Here is an 18,569-nt window from a genome sequence, read left to right as displayed (position 1 = left end):
TGTGTCCTCATCCACCTTCTTCACAAGATCTGGCACTGTGCGACTTCTAGCTCTTCCCCAAAGTCAAAAGGTTTTGAAAGTCAAAATGTTTCCCCAAAGTCAAAGACCAAAGACCATGAAAGGTAAATGTTTTGAATCGATTCAGGACTTTGAGGCAGCCATGACAGCGTAACTAAAGACACTCACAAAAGAGGATTTCCAGAACTGCTTCAAAAAGTGGCAAGAACGATGGAATAAGTGTGTTTGAAGTGAGGGGGAGTATTTTGAGGGGGATTAGTGGCAATGTAATTAGTGGCAATTTTACTGTAACAAATTTTTTTAAATTTAAACATTCACTGTATTTTGTGATCACACCTCATATCTCACTGCTAACACACTAGAGTAAGACGCACCAAAAATAGGCACATTTTGGATGGTAGGATAAGGATGGCTTTCACTTCTCAACCATTTTCCACTTTTCTACAATAAATACATTGCTTTAATTTTACTTTTTAAGCTCGGTTCAACTCCCCTGTGGAACTGGTGGATGCCAGAATGGACCTAACTGTCTCCCATCTGTTTGTTTCCAGTTTTTTCTACTGTCCCTGTATGTCCGTCCTTTGACCTGAATGCCATGCCATGACGATACATTTATAGATGTGCAGTTACTAGGCCAAAGGGCTTGTGCACTGGCCAAGTGTTTAGACACCTCCAAATCACCTTCCGTAGAGTAGGGGGCCCAATTTACACTCTCACCAGTGCTAATAATAGTCATTATTTTCCCCCCCACCTTCTTCCGCCTCCCCCGCACTCCAGTTCAAGCAGTTGTGTCTCAGCCTAGTTGTGTAGGACACAGCTCCCTGGCCTGTGCTGGTAGTATGAGCCTTGCACTCCCCCTGGCTGAGGCAGTTGGTCGCCAGTCGTCGGTCGGCCACTCACAGCAGCTCACAGCAGCTCTCCTGGATGCTGGCCACTCATGCTGGCTGCTGGCCACTCATGCTGGCTGCCAGCCACTCACGGCAGCTCACGCCAACCTCCGGCTGCTCACAGCAGCCCAGCTCCAGGGAGAGCCGTTGTTCACAATCTTAGCTGTAGAGGGCGCAGCTCACTGGCCCATTTGGGAATCGAACCGGCGACCTCGGTGTTAGGAGCACGGCGCTCCAACCACCTGAGCCACTGGGCTGGCCCCTAGTCATTATTTCTTGATTCATTCCTTGACCCTCTAGCACGAGGCTAAATATGCAGCACTTGCTCAATAAGTCAGCTATTCGATAAATACCACCCATGAAAAGATGGCATTATGGTTAGTTATGTTTTTAAAGGAAATAAATGAAAATGGAAGGCAAGACAAAGAGATAAAAAGAGTACAACAGAAAACAAGAGAGAAAGTGATAGGAAGAACAGCCTCATGGAAAAGAGAAATGGTAAAGCAGACACGGTGGCCCACGGTCCGCACGTAAAATGATTTCTAGAGACTTCCCGGGAGACTGGCTTCGCATCCGGAGCAAGACACACAAACAACACAGAGGCCGGCTGTATGGGACCTTTCAGAACAGAGTGTCCGAAGGAGAGACTCATCCAAAATAAATGAGCAACTTCAACTTTTGTTTATACACAGGGTCCCTGACCATGGAAGTCCCAGGAACAAGCGAGCACAAGGGCCTATGGAGGCCAGAGGCCACCCACCGTCTCTGCCCCTGCCAGCCTGTTAATCCGCAAGGGCAAGCAGGCGCCAGGAGTCCAGGCAGAGCGATTGGCCAGAGCATCAAAGCTGTTAAGAAAATGATTTGAAACAGACATACAGCCACTGTCAGTACTAATAGTGCCGTAATGGAACTTTGTGCCTTAAGAAATTATATATATAAAGTATGTGCTAGAGAAGATATGAATGGTAACTATTAGCAAGACATTTAAAAATTATGGTTATTTCATCTTCACCTCTTTAAAAAATGTTTGTCTGTTTTTATAACATATGTATTAGAAAATAGTACATGTTCATACCTTTTGAATGAATGGAGGTACAAATTTAAATTTCTTTTCTAATAGAGTGCGTGATCACAAAAGTTTGGAGAGCTCCGTTTAGAACAGCCCTGTATAGATGGCCAGGCCTTAGCTGTCCATTCCCACAGTAGACACCAAGGTGTCCCCCTCGGGGCCCATCTCCCCCTAACTACAGAGCAGTCAGGGTGAGCACTTCTGGGGGGTGGGGGGGTTCGGTTCTGCTCCACAGGCCTGTCTCAGGACTGACCCCACTCTTCCTGGGAGGAGACCGAAGCCCAGGACCAGGACCACACGAGCGATTCCTTCTTTTAAGCAGAGAGCCCTAAGGGTAAAGCAGTTGACAAGCAGATGTCAAGAGGCCTAAGGCTGGTTTCTCACACTGGGGTGGGGGGGGACAGGTCTTCCTGCCTTTGGTTTTTCCCTTGGGCAGTAGTCTCTAATTTTTTAATCTTTTATTATGGAAAATATCAAGTAGATACAAAAGGGAAGAAATAATATAATTACACCCTCAGGGCCCTTCACCTAACTTAATCAATTAACTCCCCTGGCCAGTCCTGTTTCCTCTTTCCTCCCACCCACTCCACTGGCTAATTTTGAAGCAAATCCCCGATTTTATCTGTGAACATCTATAAATTTTACAAGCATGTTAGTAAGTATCTCTGTAAGATAAAGACAGTTTTTAAAAGCAAAATCCCAAAAGTATTACCACACCTCAATATATACAGTAATTCCTTAAGATCATCAACAGTGTTCATAATTTCCTCAATTTTCTTTCTTTTTTCCTTTTCATCTATTTTTCACATGATTTTTTTCTTGGTACTGGTAACAAAGTGGAAAGAAGGAAATTAAAATCATTCATGATCCTGCTTTCTAAACACAACTACTATTAACTGAGTATTTTCTCTGGTCTTTAAAATTAATATACACAGATAAAATACAATATGTTTTTTTATCATGTAATAGTCTTTGTACTTTTTCCATGTCATAAGAGTATTTTTTAAACCTGAATGGCCTCATCATATCTCAACGTCAATCCCCACTGGGCTCTCAAAGAGGGCGCTTCCCCTGTTTGTGCCATTACAAAAATCCTTGTAATATGTTTGGGTTATATCTCCATGTCCACATGATAGATTTCTAGAAGGGGAATCGCTGGGTCAAAGGACAGCTTTTTAAAGTCTCCTAAGGCGTGAGTTCAGATGCTGAAGTCTGCATCCTCAGTGATGTGGGAACCTCTCTGGGAGGACACGGCCAGAGACCAGGTACGGTCCAGAGGGCAGAGAGGAACACAGCATTTGTAGGCAGCAGAGGAAAATAGAGTGGATGAAAGATGCTGGCCCTACGCCCGCCAATGAGCACAGGAAGGGCAAGGGCAAGTGATCAGGAGGGCCCAGGGGTTCCCTCCTTTTGATTTTTGACCCTTGGCGCAACCTAACTTGCTTCTCCCTCCCCACCCAGTGCTCTCTTCGCAGGGGCCCCCTGGCAAGAGGAGCCCCTCTGTTCTTACACCTCTGTTTAGACCCATAGCTCCCTACTGCTGCCTGTGAGGCACCCATTTCTTGGACCAGTGTGTGCAACCAGGTAATACCTACAGGCAATCAATCTCAAAGCTGGACCACAATTACTGGGCCCGCGTGTCCCAGGTTAGTCCTGAACATGTAACAGGAAATCCTGCTAAACACTCAGCTCACTAACATCCAGCTACATCAGGTCTGCGACTAGCTTTCCACTGAACTATCCCCTTCACAAAGAAAAGAAACAGCTGTTTTCCTTGGTGAACCCCAGTCGGTAACTGGGAATCATATGACAAACCTATCCAAATTTCCTATGAAAACCGTTCTAGGCCCTCATATGAAAACCTGAAGAGGGAGCGCTGACCTGAGTTTGCTGGTTGGAGCAGCAGAAGCAGGGGTGAGGGGAAGAGGGACAGGGAGTACTTGGTATGTTCAGACTTGCTCACCTAAACTGGGATATTAGTTGTAAGATGGAAAAAGACTAATTATTAAACAATCATCTCAACAGATATTCAAAAAGCATTTGGTAAAATTCAACATCTATTCATTATAAAAACTCTTAGCAAACTAGAAAGAGAAGGAAACTTGCTTGATCTGATAAAGAAAATCTACAAAAAACCCACAGCAAAATCATGCCTAGTGATAAACTCTGAAAGCTTCCCCAAGACCTCAAATGACAGAGTGATCCCCACTGTGTCCTAGCCAGTGAAATAAGGCAAGAACAAGATATAAAATACACAAAGTTGAGTAATAATTAAATAAAAATGCCATTATTTACAGGCAACATAATTATGTGTGTAGAAAATCTAAAATAAACTATTAGAATTAATGAGCAAATTTAACAAGGCCAATGGATTCAAAGTCACTATACAAAAATTAACTGTTATTTCTCTATGCTCATGTGGTATAATAAAGACTATCTTTAGTCCTTGACCCCAGTTCTGGGCAGATTCAAAAACGCTTGGAATTTCCTGGGTGATTGTAGTTTCTTTGTTATGCTAATGACATGACACCAGGCGGACCCTTAGATCCAGGGCAAAGTCTCAGCGGCCCCACTTCCAGGGAAGGGAGCGGGAGCTGGACATCGGCTCCATCAACAATTTAATCAATCATATCAAGGCACTGAAATCCTGATAAAAACTCTGGACCCCAAAGCTCAGAGGAACTTCTCAGTTGGTGAATACACTGATGTGCCAGGAGGGTGACACACCCTGATTCGAGGGGCAGAGGACATGGAAGCCCTGCCTCCGAGACCGCCAGCCCTCATCCTGTGTGTGTCCTTTCAAATAAAACTCATCATAAATGTAGCAGTTTCCTGAGTCACTGTGAGTCATTCAGTGAATTACTGAACCTGACCGGGGTGTCGGAACACCACCTGTGGCTGGCATCTGCAGTGCAGCAGCAGACAGAGGGCTGAGCCCCCCAGACCTGTTCAACCTAATGCTAACCCCAGGTGCTTGCTGTTCCGAACTGAACTGCAGCCCACCCCAGTTGGAACAGTCTGCAACAAACATTTGGAAAATGAAAATTTAAAGACACCACTTAAAAATCACCAAATACCTAGGAGTAAACTAAGAAAACATTGTGTACGGTTTCTACACAGAGCACGATGAAACATTCTCATGAGAAATGAAGAGGACATAAATACACGGAGGGGTAAGAGATCATTATTATAAAGACGTCAAACCTTCGAGTTGGTCTCTAGAGTCAATGCAAGTCCATAAAATTCCCAAGAGAAAGGCTAAGAACAGTCAAGACAATCTTGAGGAACAAAGAGTGCTTGACGTCACAAATATCGAGACTTTAGAATCTGAAACAGGATGTCAAAGGCACTGACCATAATAGATGACACTAGGGAAATCTACACTAAAATCACACTGAGATGGCAGCACGTACCTACTTGACCAGCTAAAATAAGATAAGTAATAAATAGCCGACAGCTCGCGGAGTTTGTGGGCCCGATGTGAGCCCTCGAGCACTCTCATCACACCGGCCCTAGGCCCTAGCAATTCTACTCCCAACGCGTGCACACGTATAGCCACGGCCACCAATAGCCACCGTCATGCTGTGCTCCGTTGTGGAGTACCACACAGCAACGGAAAGGCTGAGCGACACAGCTGCCACAGAGGACGAAGGGCACCACCTTGATGCTGAGCAGGAGCAGACACAAATGCGCACACGTTGTGTGATTCACTTACACAAGTTTATAGACAGAAAGAACTAACCCAGGACACTGGAATGGGGGGATGGACGGGGGCAGTGACTGGGAGGGGACGTGGGGAACATCTAGGCTGCTGGGAACAGTCTGTTTCCTGAGCTCAGTGGTAAGTTCAAGGGCATTCCTTTGTGAAAAAGGATCAAGCTATATACTTGAGATTTATGTACTTTGCTTCTACGAAAACTTCACTTTAAAGCAAATCTAGGTGTGGCTGCCAGAGGCGGGGGTGGGGGACGAAATAGGTGAAGAGGGTCAAAGGTACCAACTCCCAGTTATAAGACAGGTAAGTACTGGGATAGGACACACAGTGTGATGACTAGTTAATAAATACTGTACTGCACAGTTGAAAGTTGCTAAGAGAGCAGATCTTAAAAGTTCTCATCACAAGGAAAAAAAAATGTAACTATGTGTGGTGATGGATGGTAACTATACTCATGGTGATGACCATTTCGCAATAGATACAAATTTGGAATCATTACATTGTGCACCTGAAAATAATATATCATATGTCAATTACATCTCAATTTATAAAATTGAGAACCTGACAGTAAGTTTTCAACCTGGAGTTACTGGAGAATCCCAGTCTTCTGGTGTCTTTCTTAACATCTACGACATCACGACCTCACTGGGAAGTGACGCAGAACAGTGGTTACGAGCTTGCCTCTGGAGGGGGACTCCAGGGGAGCCGTCTGGGGTTGCCACTTAGCTGTCATGTGACTGGCGCGACTCTCAGTCTCTCTGAGCCCTCCATTTCCCCACCTCAGCAACTGGAGGACTAGGTAAAGTATCAGTGTCGGTTAACCATGGAGGAGGACAGACACTGCATCCCACCCACAGGCTCAGCTCTCCGCTGTCACAGAGCTCTGAGGCTGGGGCATTTTCCAGGGACAAATGGGCTTCCTGGGAAGTCTCTGTTCCCTTGGATGCCCCTGCTTTTCTACCACAGCCTCTTCCTCCCCTCACTGGGACACCAGGGAGGAGCCGCGCCTGGTGAGCCCGAGCAGGCAGAGGTCCACACGTCAGTGTGGTCAGGCCCTGCCCTGCGCGCCTGCTGAGCGGCCCTCCTGAGCCGTGTATGCTCCTGCCCTCAGAACATGGGCGTGCTGGCAAACGGTAGGCCTAATGTTTTCCAATCTGCAGGAAACAAGTAAGGAAATGAAGTGCCTCTGCTGTAAGTTTCTCTTCCACATGGTTTTTCCTTAAGCTCCGACTTCTGTTACCCTTAATCTACACACGAGAGTGCGGATCATATGGCATCTGAATTAGCAGGTTAATTATACACCGGAGTAGAGTGGGCTCTTTTGACCTCAGTGTATTCGTAATTCAAGAAAGGCACCACGCCCAGACATGGGGCAGTCTGCCACCTGAGCCAGTGTGAGAACCACCCTGGCCCAAGTCGGTGCCAGTGCCAACTGGGGCACCTTTTGGACAGTAGTAACAGCGATTCTTAAACGGGTGAACAATGAGTGCATGAGGACATGGCGCCAGGCGCTGAGCTGCGCCCTTAGCTGCTGCCCCCTCTAGCCCTCACCACCCCCCTGAGCTGGTGCTGCCAGTCACAGGGATGACCACACACCCAGCAACCAGAGAAACTCTTCTCAGACCAGGAGTCAGTCACTATTTTGAGGCTTTCGTGAAATAAACTCCACAACATAAGCATTTGCTCACTTTTTAACGTACTGTTAGGGAAGTTTGATGAGATGAATACAAGTCTGAAGCAGGACGCCAAGTGACTGAGCATGTATGTGTTGGAGCAAGAGGGCGGGAGGGAGGGAGTGTGAGTGCCTGCAGGAGGGGGTACTAGTGTGTGTGTGAGTCAGCCAGCCTGTATGTGGGGGGTGGTGAGTGTGGTGTGTGTTGTGGGGGGTGTATATGTGTGTGAGCCAGTCTCTGTGTGTGGAGGTGTACGTATGAGCGTGAGCCTGTCTCAGTGTGTGTGTGTGGGAGGTGAATATGAGTTTGTAGGAGAGTGTGTGTGTGAGCCTGCCTGTGTATGTGGGTGAGTGTATGTGTGTGGATGAAGAGAGTGCATGTGTTGAGCCTGTCTGTGTGGGTGTGGGGGTGAGCAGATGGCAGTAAGCTTGTCTGTGTGTGGGGAGAGTACGTAGGAGGTCTGCCAATTAAGTTCGCGAACTTGTTGCAACGATGTTGCTAACCTATTTTGATATCAGAGGGATTATTCATTATGAATTTGTACCAATTGGACAAACAGGTAACCAGGTTACTATTTGGAAGTGCTGAAAAGGCTGAGTGGAAAAAGTTAGACGACCTGATCTTTTCACCCACAATTCATGGCTCTTGCATCACGACAATGCACCAGCTCACACGGCACTGTCTGCAAGACAGTTCTGAGCCAGTAAACAAGTAACTGGATTGGAAACACCCTCCCTACTCACCTGATCTGAAGCCCCCAATGACTTCTTTCTTTACCCGAAGAGAAAGGAAATACTGAAGGAACACATTTGGATGACATTCGGGACATCAAGGGTAATACGATGACAGCTCTGATGGCCGTTCCAGAAGAAGAGTTCCAAAATTTTTGGAAGGGTGGACTAGGCGCTGGTGTGCGGTGCATAGCTTCCCCAGGGGAGGACTTCGAAGGTGACCGTAGTGACACTCAGCAATGAGGGATTGCGGCACTTTCTCTAGGATGAGTTCACGAACCTGTCAGACCTCGTAAATGCAGTGAATGTCTGTGTGTGTCAGTAGTGTGTACACGCAGCGAGTGTGTGGGAAGTGAGCCTGGCCTGGGGGGTGTGGTGGGGAGAATCCCCTACCATCCCAGGCTCCTGGCTTCTGCTGGCCGGAAACCAAGCATTCCCAGAGAGCCGGGAAACCAGTCTATCGAGAGCCCTTGCGCAGTCCCTGCCCAGGGCTGGTGAGAGGGCCTGCAGCGTGGAAGAGGCTCCGGCTATACCCTGGGGCGAATGGTCCAACAACACCAGGTTTAACCCCCACAAAACAGGTTGCGGTTGCACACTCCAGCCCTCTGGGCCTCACCTGTCCACCCCAGATGCTCCTCCCCACGATCCCAGAGAAAAGAAAGGATTTCACTGCTTATCAGAGGAGGAAACCTGAAGATCCAATCTAAACTGTTCCAAAAAGCAGGGCACAAAATTACTGGGAGATTGTGATTTCAATGTGAAAACATATACAGCTTTGGGCAGCTAATGGGAGGGCATGGCTGTGAAAACGAAAACAGTTTTGATCTTGCTGTTCGTTACAAGATTTTTTAAACTAAAAAAAAAAACTTAAATTTCTAAGTTATTACAATAATTCAAAATATTAAAAGTAGTTCTTTCTGGGTCACAGGCTTGTGTATTGTTTTGTAGATTTTTGTGTTTTCTCAAGTTCTGACCATGCGCTGTATCTCTCTTATAACCACTAGTCGAAAGAAAATCACATGATAAATGGATCAACAACAGACTAAGAAGTCCAGACTCCCGTCTACGAAATGAGCCAGGAGTCCCTTCCTTGGCCACAAAGCCTTTGACAGTGGTATGTCTCAGCACACACAGGTGTGACAAGACGAGTAACCTGTCCCAGGACAGCTGTGCCCCATGGCAGGGGGAGTGGCTCACGGGAGAGGCCTGGGGCTGCATCAAATGGCTGTGGGCAACACAAAGCTGCTCCCCATCCTCATAGCTGTGGCCATCTTGGGCACCTCACAGAAATCCCATCACCCTCACACCCTCCTGGCAAGTTCTGCTGAGAAGTTCAAAACCCCTGAGAGGAAAGGGGGGGGTCTCGAGGCAGAGCCAGCCTAGGAGAAGCTGAAGGAACGCGGGGCACCCCACACGGCACCTCACCTATGCACCTGCCGGATGGGCTCAGCCTTGTTCTATGCTGCTCGGTGGGCCCAGGGCCGGCAGCGTGGACAGCATCTGAGATTGTCAGACACGCAGCCTCACAGGCCACACCCAAGCCCACTGAGTACAAACCTGCGTGTTAACAAAACGCCCAGGCAGTCCGTGCGCATAGTCAGGTGTGAGAAGCTTAGGTGGGCACGAGGCTGGGCACAGAGGGTCCCACCAGTTATTCACCCCAGCACCACCACACTGGCTCTGCTCCCTCCTCTCCCCACTTACGCTACATGACAACATCCTCAACCTGCACCCCAACCAGAAACCTCAGCCGTTCACAGCAGCTTGCTGGCCCTGCCATCTCCGTGAGGACCAGTCCTCGCAGGCCTGGCCCCACGGCACCGACCTGAGCTGGGCACAGCTGGGCTGTTTACATGGCTGTCTCCCTGGGAGTTCTGGGAACAGGGCTGTCAGTCCTCTCTGCCCCCTCAGCGAGCACAGGGTCTGACACACTGGCTTCAAGATGAGATGCTTGTTGAATGAATGGAGGAAAAAGCAAATGGGGGAAATAAGATACTGAGTGTGGCAGGCAGATGGTGGGAGCCAAAAGTGAATACAAAATTATGCACTGTTTTTTTGTTGACTTTCCAAAGTTGCTTCAGGAATAAAAGTAAGTAGGTGGGGAAATGTGATGTGGCATAGACGGAAACATGGGAGTTTATAATGAAAATATTTCTAGCTTTTTTTCCCTCCAACATAAAACCCACAAACTTTCTATGAGCAGTAATAGGTCCCAGGTCACCTATGGGTCAGTGACCGAGCTGGGTAAAGTTTGGACCCAGCTCTTTACAGGGGGCTAGAAGGTTATAAAGTGGGTGGGGATAGATAGGACAACTAAAGAGAAGCTAAGTACCCGGGAAGGGTAGGAAGGGCACAGAAGGAGGGAGGGGCACAAGGAAAGCTGGAAGGTGGGATTCAACCCCCTCCTGCAGAGTTCATTCATACTTTGCATCCAGGGCCTGGGAGAGCATCTGTGGTGCAGGAAAAATGCAGCTGGGCCAGGAATAGCCCAGGGAGCTTTTGTTCTAAGATGTCCAGCTATAGACCAAGTCAACCGCAACACCCGCACAGCAAACAGTTCTAGGCGAGGTTTAAGAGGAAGGACCAAAGTTCACAGGGCAGGGGCCTCTCTCAGAGCCCTTACAGCTCTCACCACCTGGAGGCTCTCTCCCGGAGGTCCCGCAGCACCTGGCGCTGCATCTGGGCACAGTATGCGGCTCAGTAAAGACAAAATGGGAACTGGCTTGAGTTGGGAGGCAGGAGCAGTCGGAAGCTGGCAGCCCCTGCCTCAATCGAGGGGAACGCGCCCGTCTGAAAGCGTGCAGGAGCATACTCGTGACTCCCGCTGATTCCTGATGGTCACAGACAGCTTACAGAGAAACTGAGGCGGGAAGGAGACCTATGCGTCACACTCAAGACCCCAACCTGCTTCTCAGACCCTGACCTGAACCATTAGCTCACGTGTCATTGCAGGCGCTCCTCCTCTTTCTTGGCGCAGCTGCAAAAGTCAAGCACCCACTTTTCTTCATCCCTCATCAGCCCCTCAAAATCCTAACACTACTGAAATGGACATAACTTTCTTTCTCAAACCTCACAGGTCATTCACCCATTCACTTTTTATTGAGATGTTCTCTGTGCCAAGAACCATTCCAGGGGTTAGGGACACATCAGCGAGCAAAACGGAGGACCTGCCCTTTGGAACTTGTATCACAATGGGAGGAGACGACAATAAACAACATAGCAAACATTAATCACACGGCAGTTAGAAAGGGAGGCAGTTAGAAAGGGAGACATGCTAAGAGAAAAAGAAAACCCAGTGTGGGGCAAGGGAGACGCATCGGGAATGTCAGGGTGGTATGGGGTTACCGTTTGAACAGTGACAGGAAGGCGTCACCTTCTCGGGAGGGTGCAGCAGACATGAGGGAGTGAGGCACCTGGGGAGAAGATTCCAGGCCGAGGGAAGCACAGGGCAAAGGCCCCAGGATGGGAGTGCCAAGGTGCGTTTAAGGAACAGCAAGAACACCAGTGAGGCTTGCCAGACAATCACTGTCCATTCGCTCCTTCATCCATCCATCCATCCATCCATCCGTTCTTTGACTCACTCACTGTGTGTCAGCACCTCCTGTTCCTCTCCTTGCCAGGCACTGAGCACTCTACCCTCAAGGACCTTACAATCCTGGGGAGCTGGGAGGAGACAAAGCGACCTTACAAGGCTCTGGCAGAGCTCAGGGCCTCACCCAACTTAGAGGTGCTAGAGGGTCCACTGAAGGCACCCGAGCTGATTCTGAGGGCGCTGACAATGCTGGCTGCATTAACCGTGCTCACTTGTTTTTCTTAGCTAAAAAGAAGCCTTGCAAACACCAGATTTGTAAAGAAAACCTCTTAAGTTGCAGGTGTACACTAAGTATCTGCCATGTCCTAGATGGCCTCAGACTAAAAAGGAAGATTTGGGAGAGGCCATACTGGGGGGTGGGGGCGGGCAGTATGGCAGTGACTGAATGAAGACTGGAGGCCCCGAGGTGACCAGGCGTGAAGCCCAGGGTGTATTCATTAGGGGTGGCCATCCTGTCACACCCACATCTTCGTGTTGCACTAGACAGACCGTGCCTGCGTTTCCATGGAATTATCAGCACCCCCTCCACAGCTCTGCTGAGGAGAGCAAACATCTGGAGAGTTCCGCTCAGTAGAGCTCTGGCCTGAGACATGCTAGCTCTGTTTCCCCAGCTTCATGAGGGGCATTTTTTTTTTTTTTTTTTACAAGAGTCCAACGATGGCCCTGCCAAGCAAGTCCAGGAAGCTCCCACCCTGTGAGGATTCGGCCCTGCTGATCAGGGCCCCGGAAGCCTGGCCAAACCCATCCATTCTGGCTGGATCCAGAGCCAGGCTGAATGGTGCCAACATGCTTGTAGGGTGGATCACCAGCAGCAGTCCCAAAGACCACAGGGGTGGGCAGGAAGAAGCAGCCCTGGTGAGTTTTAACCAGGTTCCTGATCAAGGACAGAGGAGAAGTCCTCAAGGCCCAAAGGCTGCAGGGTGGGGGTGGGGCACAGAGCCTCTCTGCTCTTCTGCCCCAGGCTTGGAGAACCTGGGAGAAACAGTTCTGAGGTCTGCATCCCAGAACTCCCCCGAGGTGGTGCCATCACCACTAGCCATCTCCTCCCTCCGCTCCTCCTCCAGTCTCCATGGGGCTTACGTCACTCAAGTCCTCCTCGAATCTGGTGCTAAGATGCAGTCTGTCAAACTGGAAAAGACGGGTACCAACCCCCACCCCAGCCTGACCTGAGCATCTTTTCAGACCAAACCTGGCCAGGCCAGCTCCTCCCTATGCCACTGCCCCAGCCAGTTCCAGGCTCCCCTGTACTCTGTGTTCCAGACGCGACTGACACGGGCCTGGGCTCGCTCCCAGCCAGGGCTCAGAAGCTGCTCCTGGCCCTAGGTGGCCTGGGAGGCCTTAGCCAGCAGAAGCCCTACCTATGGGAAACAAGCAAAGTCCCAGGTTTAGGATGAGCCTTCCCCTCCCCTATTCCTTCACAAAGCGCCTGCATTTCTGCCTCCTCACTCACTGCCTATGGCCTAGGAGGGTTTCACTCCATAATTGGCTTGTTTACTGCCACTCTGAGTGCTTGGAGTGGCAGAGGTGGGAGGAAAGTTTGTTGGAAAAAGAAAAGGGGTGTGTGCCCTGAGCTCTGAGGCTGGTGAGTAAACCCTCCAAGTACCTGAGGACCTGAGAACAGGCCAAGAAGCCATGCGAGAGAAAAACACAGGGGATGCAAGGCCAGCTGAAGATTCCAGCAGACCACAGGAGGGAAGTTTATGTTTGGCGCCTGGGAAAGGCAGAATAATAACCAAAACTTAATCTGCCTGCTTCTGCTGAAGAGTCAAAAGCAGTACTTGGCACAGCCCGGAGAGCTCCCAATCAGCTTCTGTGGGCCAGGAGCTCATGACGTCACTCCCCTGCTCACAAACCTTCCATAGCTCCCAGCTCCTAGCACACCTACCCTCCTGACCTTCAGGCTCCTCACAAGGCCCCAAATGACTCAGCCCCCCCACCGACCACTGATCTGCACAGCTATCACTCCTGCCGGGCCACAAGCACACCCTTTCCCCCCCACTCCTGGGGTTCCCTCTATCTCAAGTTCCAAGTCTCCCCACTTTTAAGGCTCTCCTTAGCACTCCGGCCCAGATGAAGGTTTTCTCAGGTCCCCCTCTTCCCACCACACCCCAACGGAATTGTGATCTAATTTTGGTGCCCCAGTGCTGGCCTTCGTAAGACATCTGCCTCCATCTGTCCTGTATCGACAGCTCCCGAGGCTTTGCTCAGCTGATTCACCTGAAGCAAAGCACAGGACCTTGCAGACAGCAGAGGCTGCCCCAAATACCGTTCACCTCAGAGGCCTAGAAGTGATGGGCAAATGGACAGAGTCCCAGGGAAGGAACATTAGGGTCAGCAGACACTAAACCGGCCAGAGAGGCGTGAGCACACGCAGCCGGACGGTGGCTCGGGCCTTACCCTTCTTGAACTCCTCCAGCATGCGTCCAGCTTGGTGTCATGGAAGACGAAGTGCACCGGGTGGTTGTAGAAGCGGGTGATGGTCTTGAGGGGGGTGCAGTCGTCGGGGTCCACAAAGGCCAAGTCCTTGACATAGAGAATGTCCACGATGTTGGACTGCTCGTCTTCAAACACAGGGATGCGTGTATAGCCACTCTCCATGATCTCGGACATGGTGTTGAAGTCCAGGACGGCATCACTGCGGATCATGAAGCAGTCGTGGAGCTGGGTCATGATGTCCTCCACGGTTTTGGTTCGTAGTTCCAGGGCTCCCTGGATCATATTTAGCTCCTCTTTCACAAGGTCATTATAGGGCTCTGTCACCTTCAACATCTCCATCAGCTTCTCCCGATTGTAAACGGTGCGAATCTCCTGGCCCAGAACAAAGTCCAGGAGCCTGCTGATGGGGTAGCTGAGAGGGAAGGTGACCAGCATAAAGAATTTGGTGAGAACGATCGTGTTGGCACCCACAGCCAGCCCGTGTCGGGAGCACAGGGCCTGAGGGACGATCTCCCCAAAGATGACAATGCCAATAGTGGAGGAGGCCACCGCCATGAGCCCGGACCCGATGAGGTTGTCCAGCAGGATGGTGAGGGAGGTGTTGACCAGCACGTTTCCCAGGAGTAGCGAGCAAAGCAGGTAGTTGCCCTTGCGCCGGATGGGCTCGATCTTGCGAGCATAGCGCCGCTCCTTTTCGGTGCCACAGTTCTGCACGATGCGCAGCTCCATGGGGTCCAGGGCCATCAGCCCCAGGTTGAGGCCAGAGAAGATGCCCGATAGCACTAGCAGCACCAAAATGAGAAGGATGTGCAGCCAGAGGGGCAGGAAGCGCCCCTTCTCCTCCACCATGACGAGCAGCGAGTCCTTGTCCGTCCACCTCTGCCAGGGCCCATCCACGCCCGTCCGGGTGCACAGCGCGTACAGCTTCATGTTCTCGCTCCTCCGGAGGAACTTGGTGAGCACCACCAGCATCCCGGACGTGTTCCCGCGGCTCACGTTGACCAGCTGCTGGACGACCAGGTCCTTGGTCAACTCGGGGCAGTGGGTGGAGTTGTGAAAGGCCTCGGAGTTGTCCACCTCGGTGAAAGAGATCAGGTTGCTGGAGATGGAGCCCAGCCTGTGGCCGTACAGCCTCAGGTTCACCGTGCTGCCCTCGGACACGAAGATGGTGCCATCCGGGTTCATCCCACACGGTTGTTGCAGCTCGCCAACCGCAATGCCCAAGATTGCGCCCCGCTGAGGGTCGCCCTGGCCCGGGCCCCCCGCGTCCACAGGCAGCACCGGCAGCACCAGCGCCGCCAGGAGGAGGCGCCCTCGGGCCGGCCCGCCGCCCGGGCGCCCACCCCCGCCCGCCGGCGCCATGTTGCTCCCGCTCGGCCGCCGCCGCTCCCCGCGCCCTGTCGCGCGGCCCGCTCGCGCCGCCGCTCCTGCCGCTCCGCCGCCGCCGAGCCAACTGCCCGAGCCGTGGGCCTGACGTCAAGTCAGCGCCCCGCCCGCCCCGCCCGCCGGCCCACGCCCCTCATTTGCATGGGAGGCCCCGCCCCCAGGCTCGGGCTCTAGCGCCCACGCTTAAGGAGATCCGGGCGCTTAAGGTGGAGCGGCGCGGGAGAGCGGGAACCGCCCGCGGGCGCCGCCCCGCCCCCTTACGCCCGCCCGGCGTCCCGCGGGCCCCCGCCTACCTCCTCAGGGACCGGCCTAGTTAGCTAGGCGGCCTCTTCCGTGGCCTGGTCTGGCGTCTGCTCCCGCTGCCTATCCTGTATCTTCTCCAGAAATCTACAGCTCGGGGCAGGGGTCGTCTCTGCAGGGACCTCAGACGCAGCACCACGCTGTGCTCTGACCAGAAAAATGCTTTTTTTTTAGCAGAAAAAAAGAAAAAGGGAACCTGAGAGCTTAAGCCAGAGAGAAGCCATCAAGTCCACATGGCTTTACAGCCTGCCCCTTGGCTACTGTTCTGGCCTCCTCCGCATTCATGGGGTTTTGCTGAGCTTGCCCCGAGGCCAGCAGTAGGTTCCCCCAGCCCCAGCCTGAGGCTTTCTTCCACCAGTCTGGGGAAAACTGAGGATATAGAAAGTACCCGCAGGTCGAAGGGCCAGGGTCTGGCATGGGCTTATGTCATTTCCATTTAGGACGCAAGTATTGAGCACCGATTATGTTCCAGGTGCTCGTTCCAGGCTCTGACAACATAGGGTGAATAAGCCCAAGTCCTTGCCTACTGGAGTTTGCAGTTAGAGCAGAATACAGGCAATAAACAAGTAAACACGTAACATTCTTACCTAAGAGGTGATGTCATTATTTCCGTATTACAGATGAAGAACTTGAGTCTAGGCACAAATCCAGGTCCTTCCAGATTGTCATCTGAACAGCAGGCTTATGTGACTTTGGTAAGGCAAACGAGTATGTCAGCCCCGATTTCTACATCTGTGAAATGGGGGTAAGATGATATGCAGAAGCACGGCACTGAGCTTGCAGGACATTTGGCCTAGGCACTGAACACCACAGGACAGCACTGTGAAGTTTCTTTGGCTGTGTAGCTGTTGTTGCCTACCTTTCCGGGACAAAACCCCTAACCCCAAATTAGGGTGCTGACTGGCCACTGGGACAACTACATGTGGAAACTGGAGCTGAGAGGCAGGCGCCAGGCCTAGCCCTAAATGCCGGCTTCCTGAACAGCCCTGCCTGGGTGTCAGTCCACAACTGTGAATTATGTGCCAAGCACTCAGGGTGTGTGGGGAAGACGGTGGCTGCCACCCTGCGAGGTTGAAGGAGACAGACAAACATCCTTATAAAAATTGCAGAGGTGAATTGAGGGGAGGATCAGATGTCAGTTTGACCACTGGGTCTTGGAGCAAGTTTTTTCCCAGCCCTGGAGACACGGAATCCACTTTCCTCTCTGTCTGCACAAACGCTTGTGTTTATTTTTATTTTGGTATAGTGTTTGCCAATAAAAGCAACAATCAATGCCAGTGGGAAAGAGTCTAAACAGAGAGGAACAGTCATCAGGGCTACAGGAGGAGGCACAGTGGCAGAGGCCTGATTCAGTTAAGCACTGTTAGCAGGGGCAGAGGGTCTGCATCCTAGGCCAGCCTACAGCAGTCCCTTGCAGGGAGGTGCCTCACTTTATATTCCTCAGTGAGTACCCAGCAGCCAGTTTTTCAGGGAACAGGAGCCTCAGGATCGGCACTGGCCAAGATTGAACAAAAGCAGGCCCTTTGGGCTCTTCCTCCCATCTCCACCGACCAGGAGGAGCCACCTGCAGGACTAGAGAGGCTTCTGTCCACCCCACCTCATCTCTTTCCAGTGGCTTTGGGACCAGTGCCCTCCCCCATGGTACTTAGAGACTTTCCCCTTCTGTTATCGACCAATCGACTATTCTTATTTTGTCCTTTTCCAGCTGTCTGTACTCAGAAGCTCTCTACATATTCACAGAATCCAATGACAGAAGCCACCAAAGGGAAGGAAAAAAAAAGGTTTTGAAATACTTGGGTTAAAAGTGGGAGGAGTGGTGAGAGTCTCTGCCAAAGTTCATTTAATTACATCCATCCACGATTACATTCACTCTGTGATTAGTGGATAGGGCAGAACCAACCAACAAAGTAAGGAACTGAGATCGCGCTTTGCCCTGCCTGGGCCTTCAGTCTAGCAGAGGACACAAGACCACCTTGGTAAAAGATGAACATGGTGAAAAGTGGAAAGTGCCGCAGGAGGTATTAGAGACCCAGACTGGAGTCCCGATTCATTTACTGCTGGCATTGCAGCCCTGATTGGGTCATTTAACCCCATGTCTGCAGAGTTGAAAACCCTCCCCCACGGGATGGTGGGGACCATATGGAGATGGAGGTCTATTAATAGGAAGAGTCAGGAATCCTGGAGGCGTGTGTGGCTCCTGTGAACCAGGCCATGAGACTGGCAGAAAGTGATGTGTAGGTGAGAAGCCTCTCTCCTTTGGGGGGCAGACCTAGTTCTCTGCCTCCAGGTGGAAGCCCTTACTCACCTGAGTTGCCTTCATTTGCAAGGAAGGAGCTTGGGGGTCTTTCTCAGAGAGGTCCTGATACCTGAGCCCCTGAGCATCTGAAAGCTCTTCATTCGTGAGATCGTTGGTCCTGACAGCTTTTCCCCAGGTTTCGGGCCTGTGGCAGGAGGCCGAGCCCACTCCTCTCAGGTCCTGTGCAGACATCCGTAAAGGTCCGTCGCCCCTTCTTTGGTACCTGGCACTGTACTGACACGGAGCATCCAATAGTGAACGAGTCCTGAATTAGTACCTGGGACTTCCTGCGCCACTCCCCGGACTGGATTATTCGCTCTCTTCAACCTCTGGGTCTCCAAGATGGGGAGCTGCTGGCAGAGAAGCTGCCTGTCTGGTGGCTGAGCTCAAAGCCTAGGCAGAGTCCCTTGGGGGTCCCTGTGGGCCCTGGGGTGCCAGAGCCTGGTCGGGAGCAATGGGACCCTTT

The 18,569-nt window shown here is 51.2% G+C and overlaps 1 protein-coding gene across 1 annotated transcript in view; it reads right to left on the bottom strand.

Annotated features, from left to right (window-relative positions):
- Positions 1–15,522, bottom strand: part of CNNM4 (cyclin and CBS domain divalent metal cation transport mediator 4) — a 32,629-nt gene extending 17,107 nt beyond the window's left edge. The window contains 2 exon segments of the mRNA XM_033100922.1: positions 14,083–14,106; positions 14,109–15,522. Of these exon segments, the coding sequence (XP_032956813.1) occupies positions 14,083–14,106; positions 14,109–15,483 (1,399 nt within the window). The 5' untranslated portion in view covers positions 15,484–15,522.
- Between the last annotated feature and the right edge of the window lie 3,047 nt (positions 15,523–18,569).

Source organism: Rhinolophus ferrumequinum, assembly GCF_004115265.2.
Source record: "Rhinolophus ferrumequinum isolate MPI-CBG mRhiFer1 chromosome 13 unlocalized genomic scaffold, mRhiFer1_v1.p Super_scaffold_3, whole genome shotgun sequence".
NCBI classification, from domain to species: domain Eukaryota; kingdom Metazoa; phylum Chordata; class Mammalia; order Chiroptera; family Rhinolophidae; genus Rhinolophus; species Rhinolophus ferrumequinum.
Note: the sequence above shows the minus strand (reverse complement) of the source record. Positions and strands in the feature narration are given on the sequence as shown.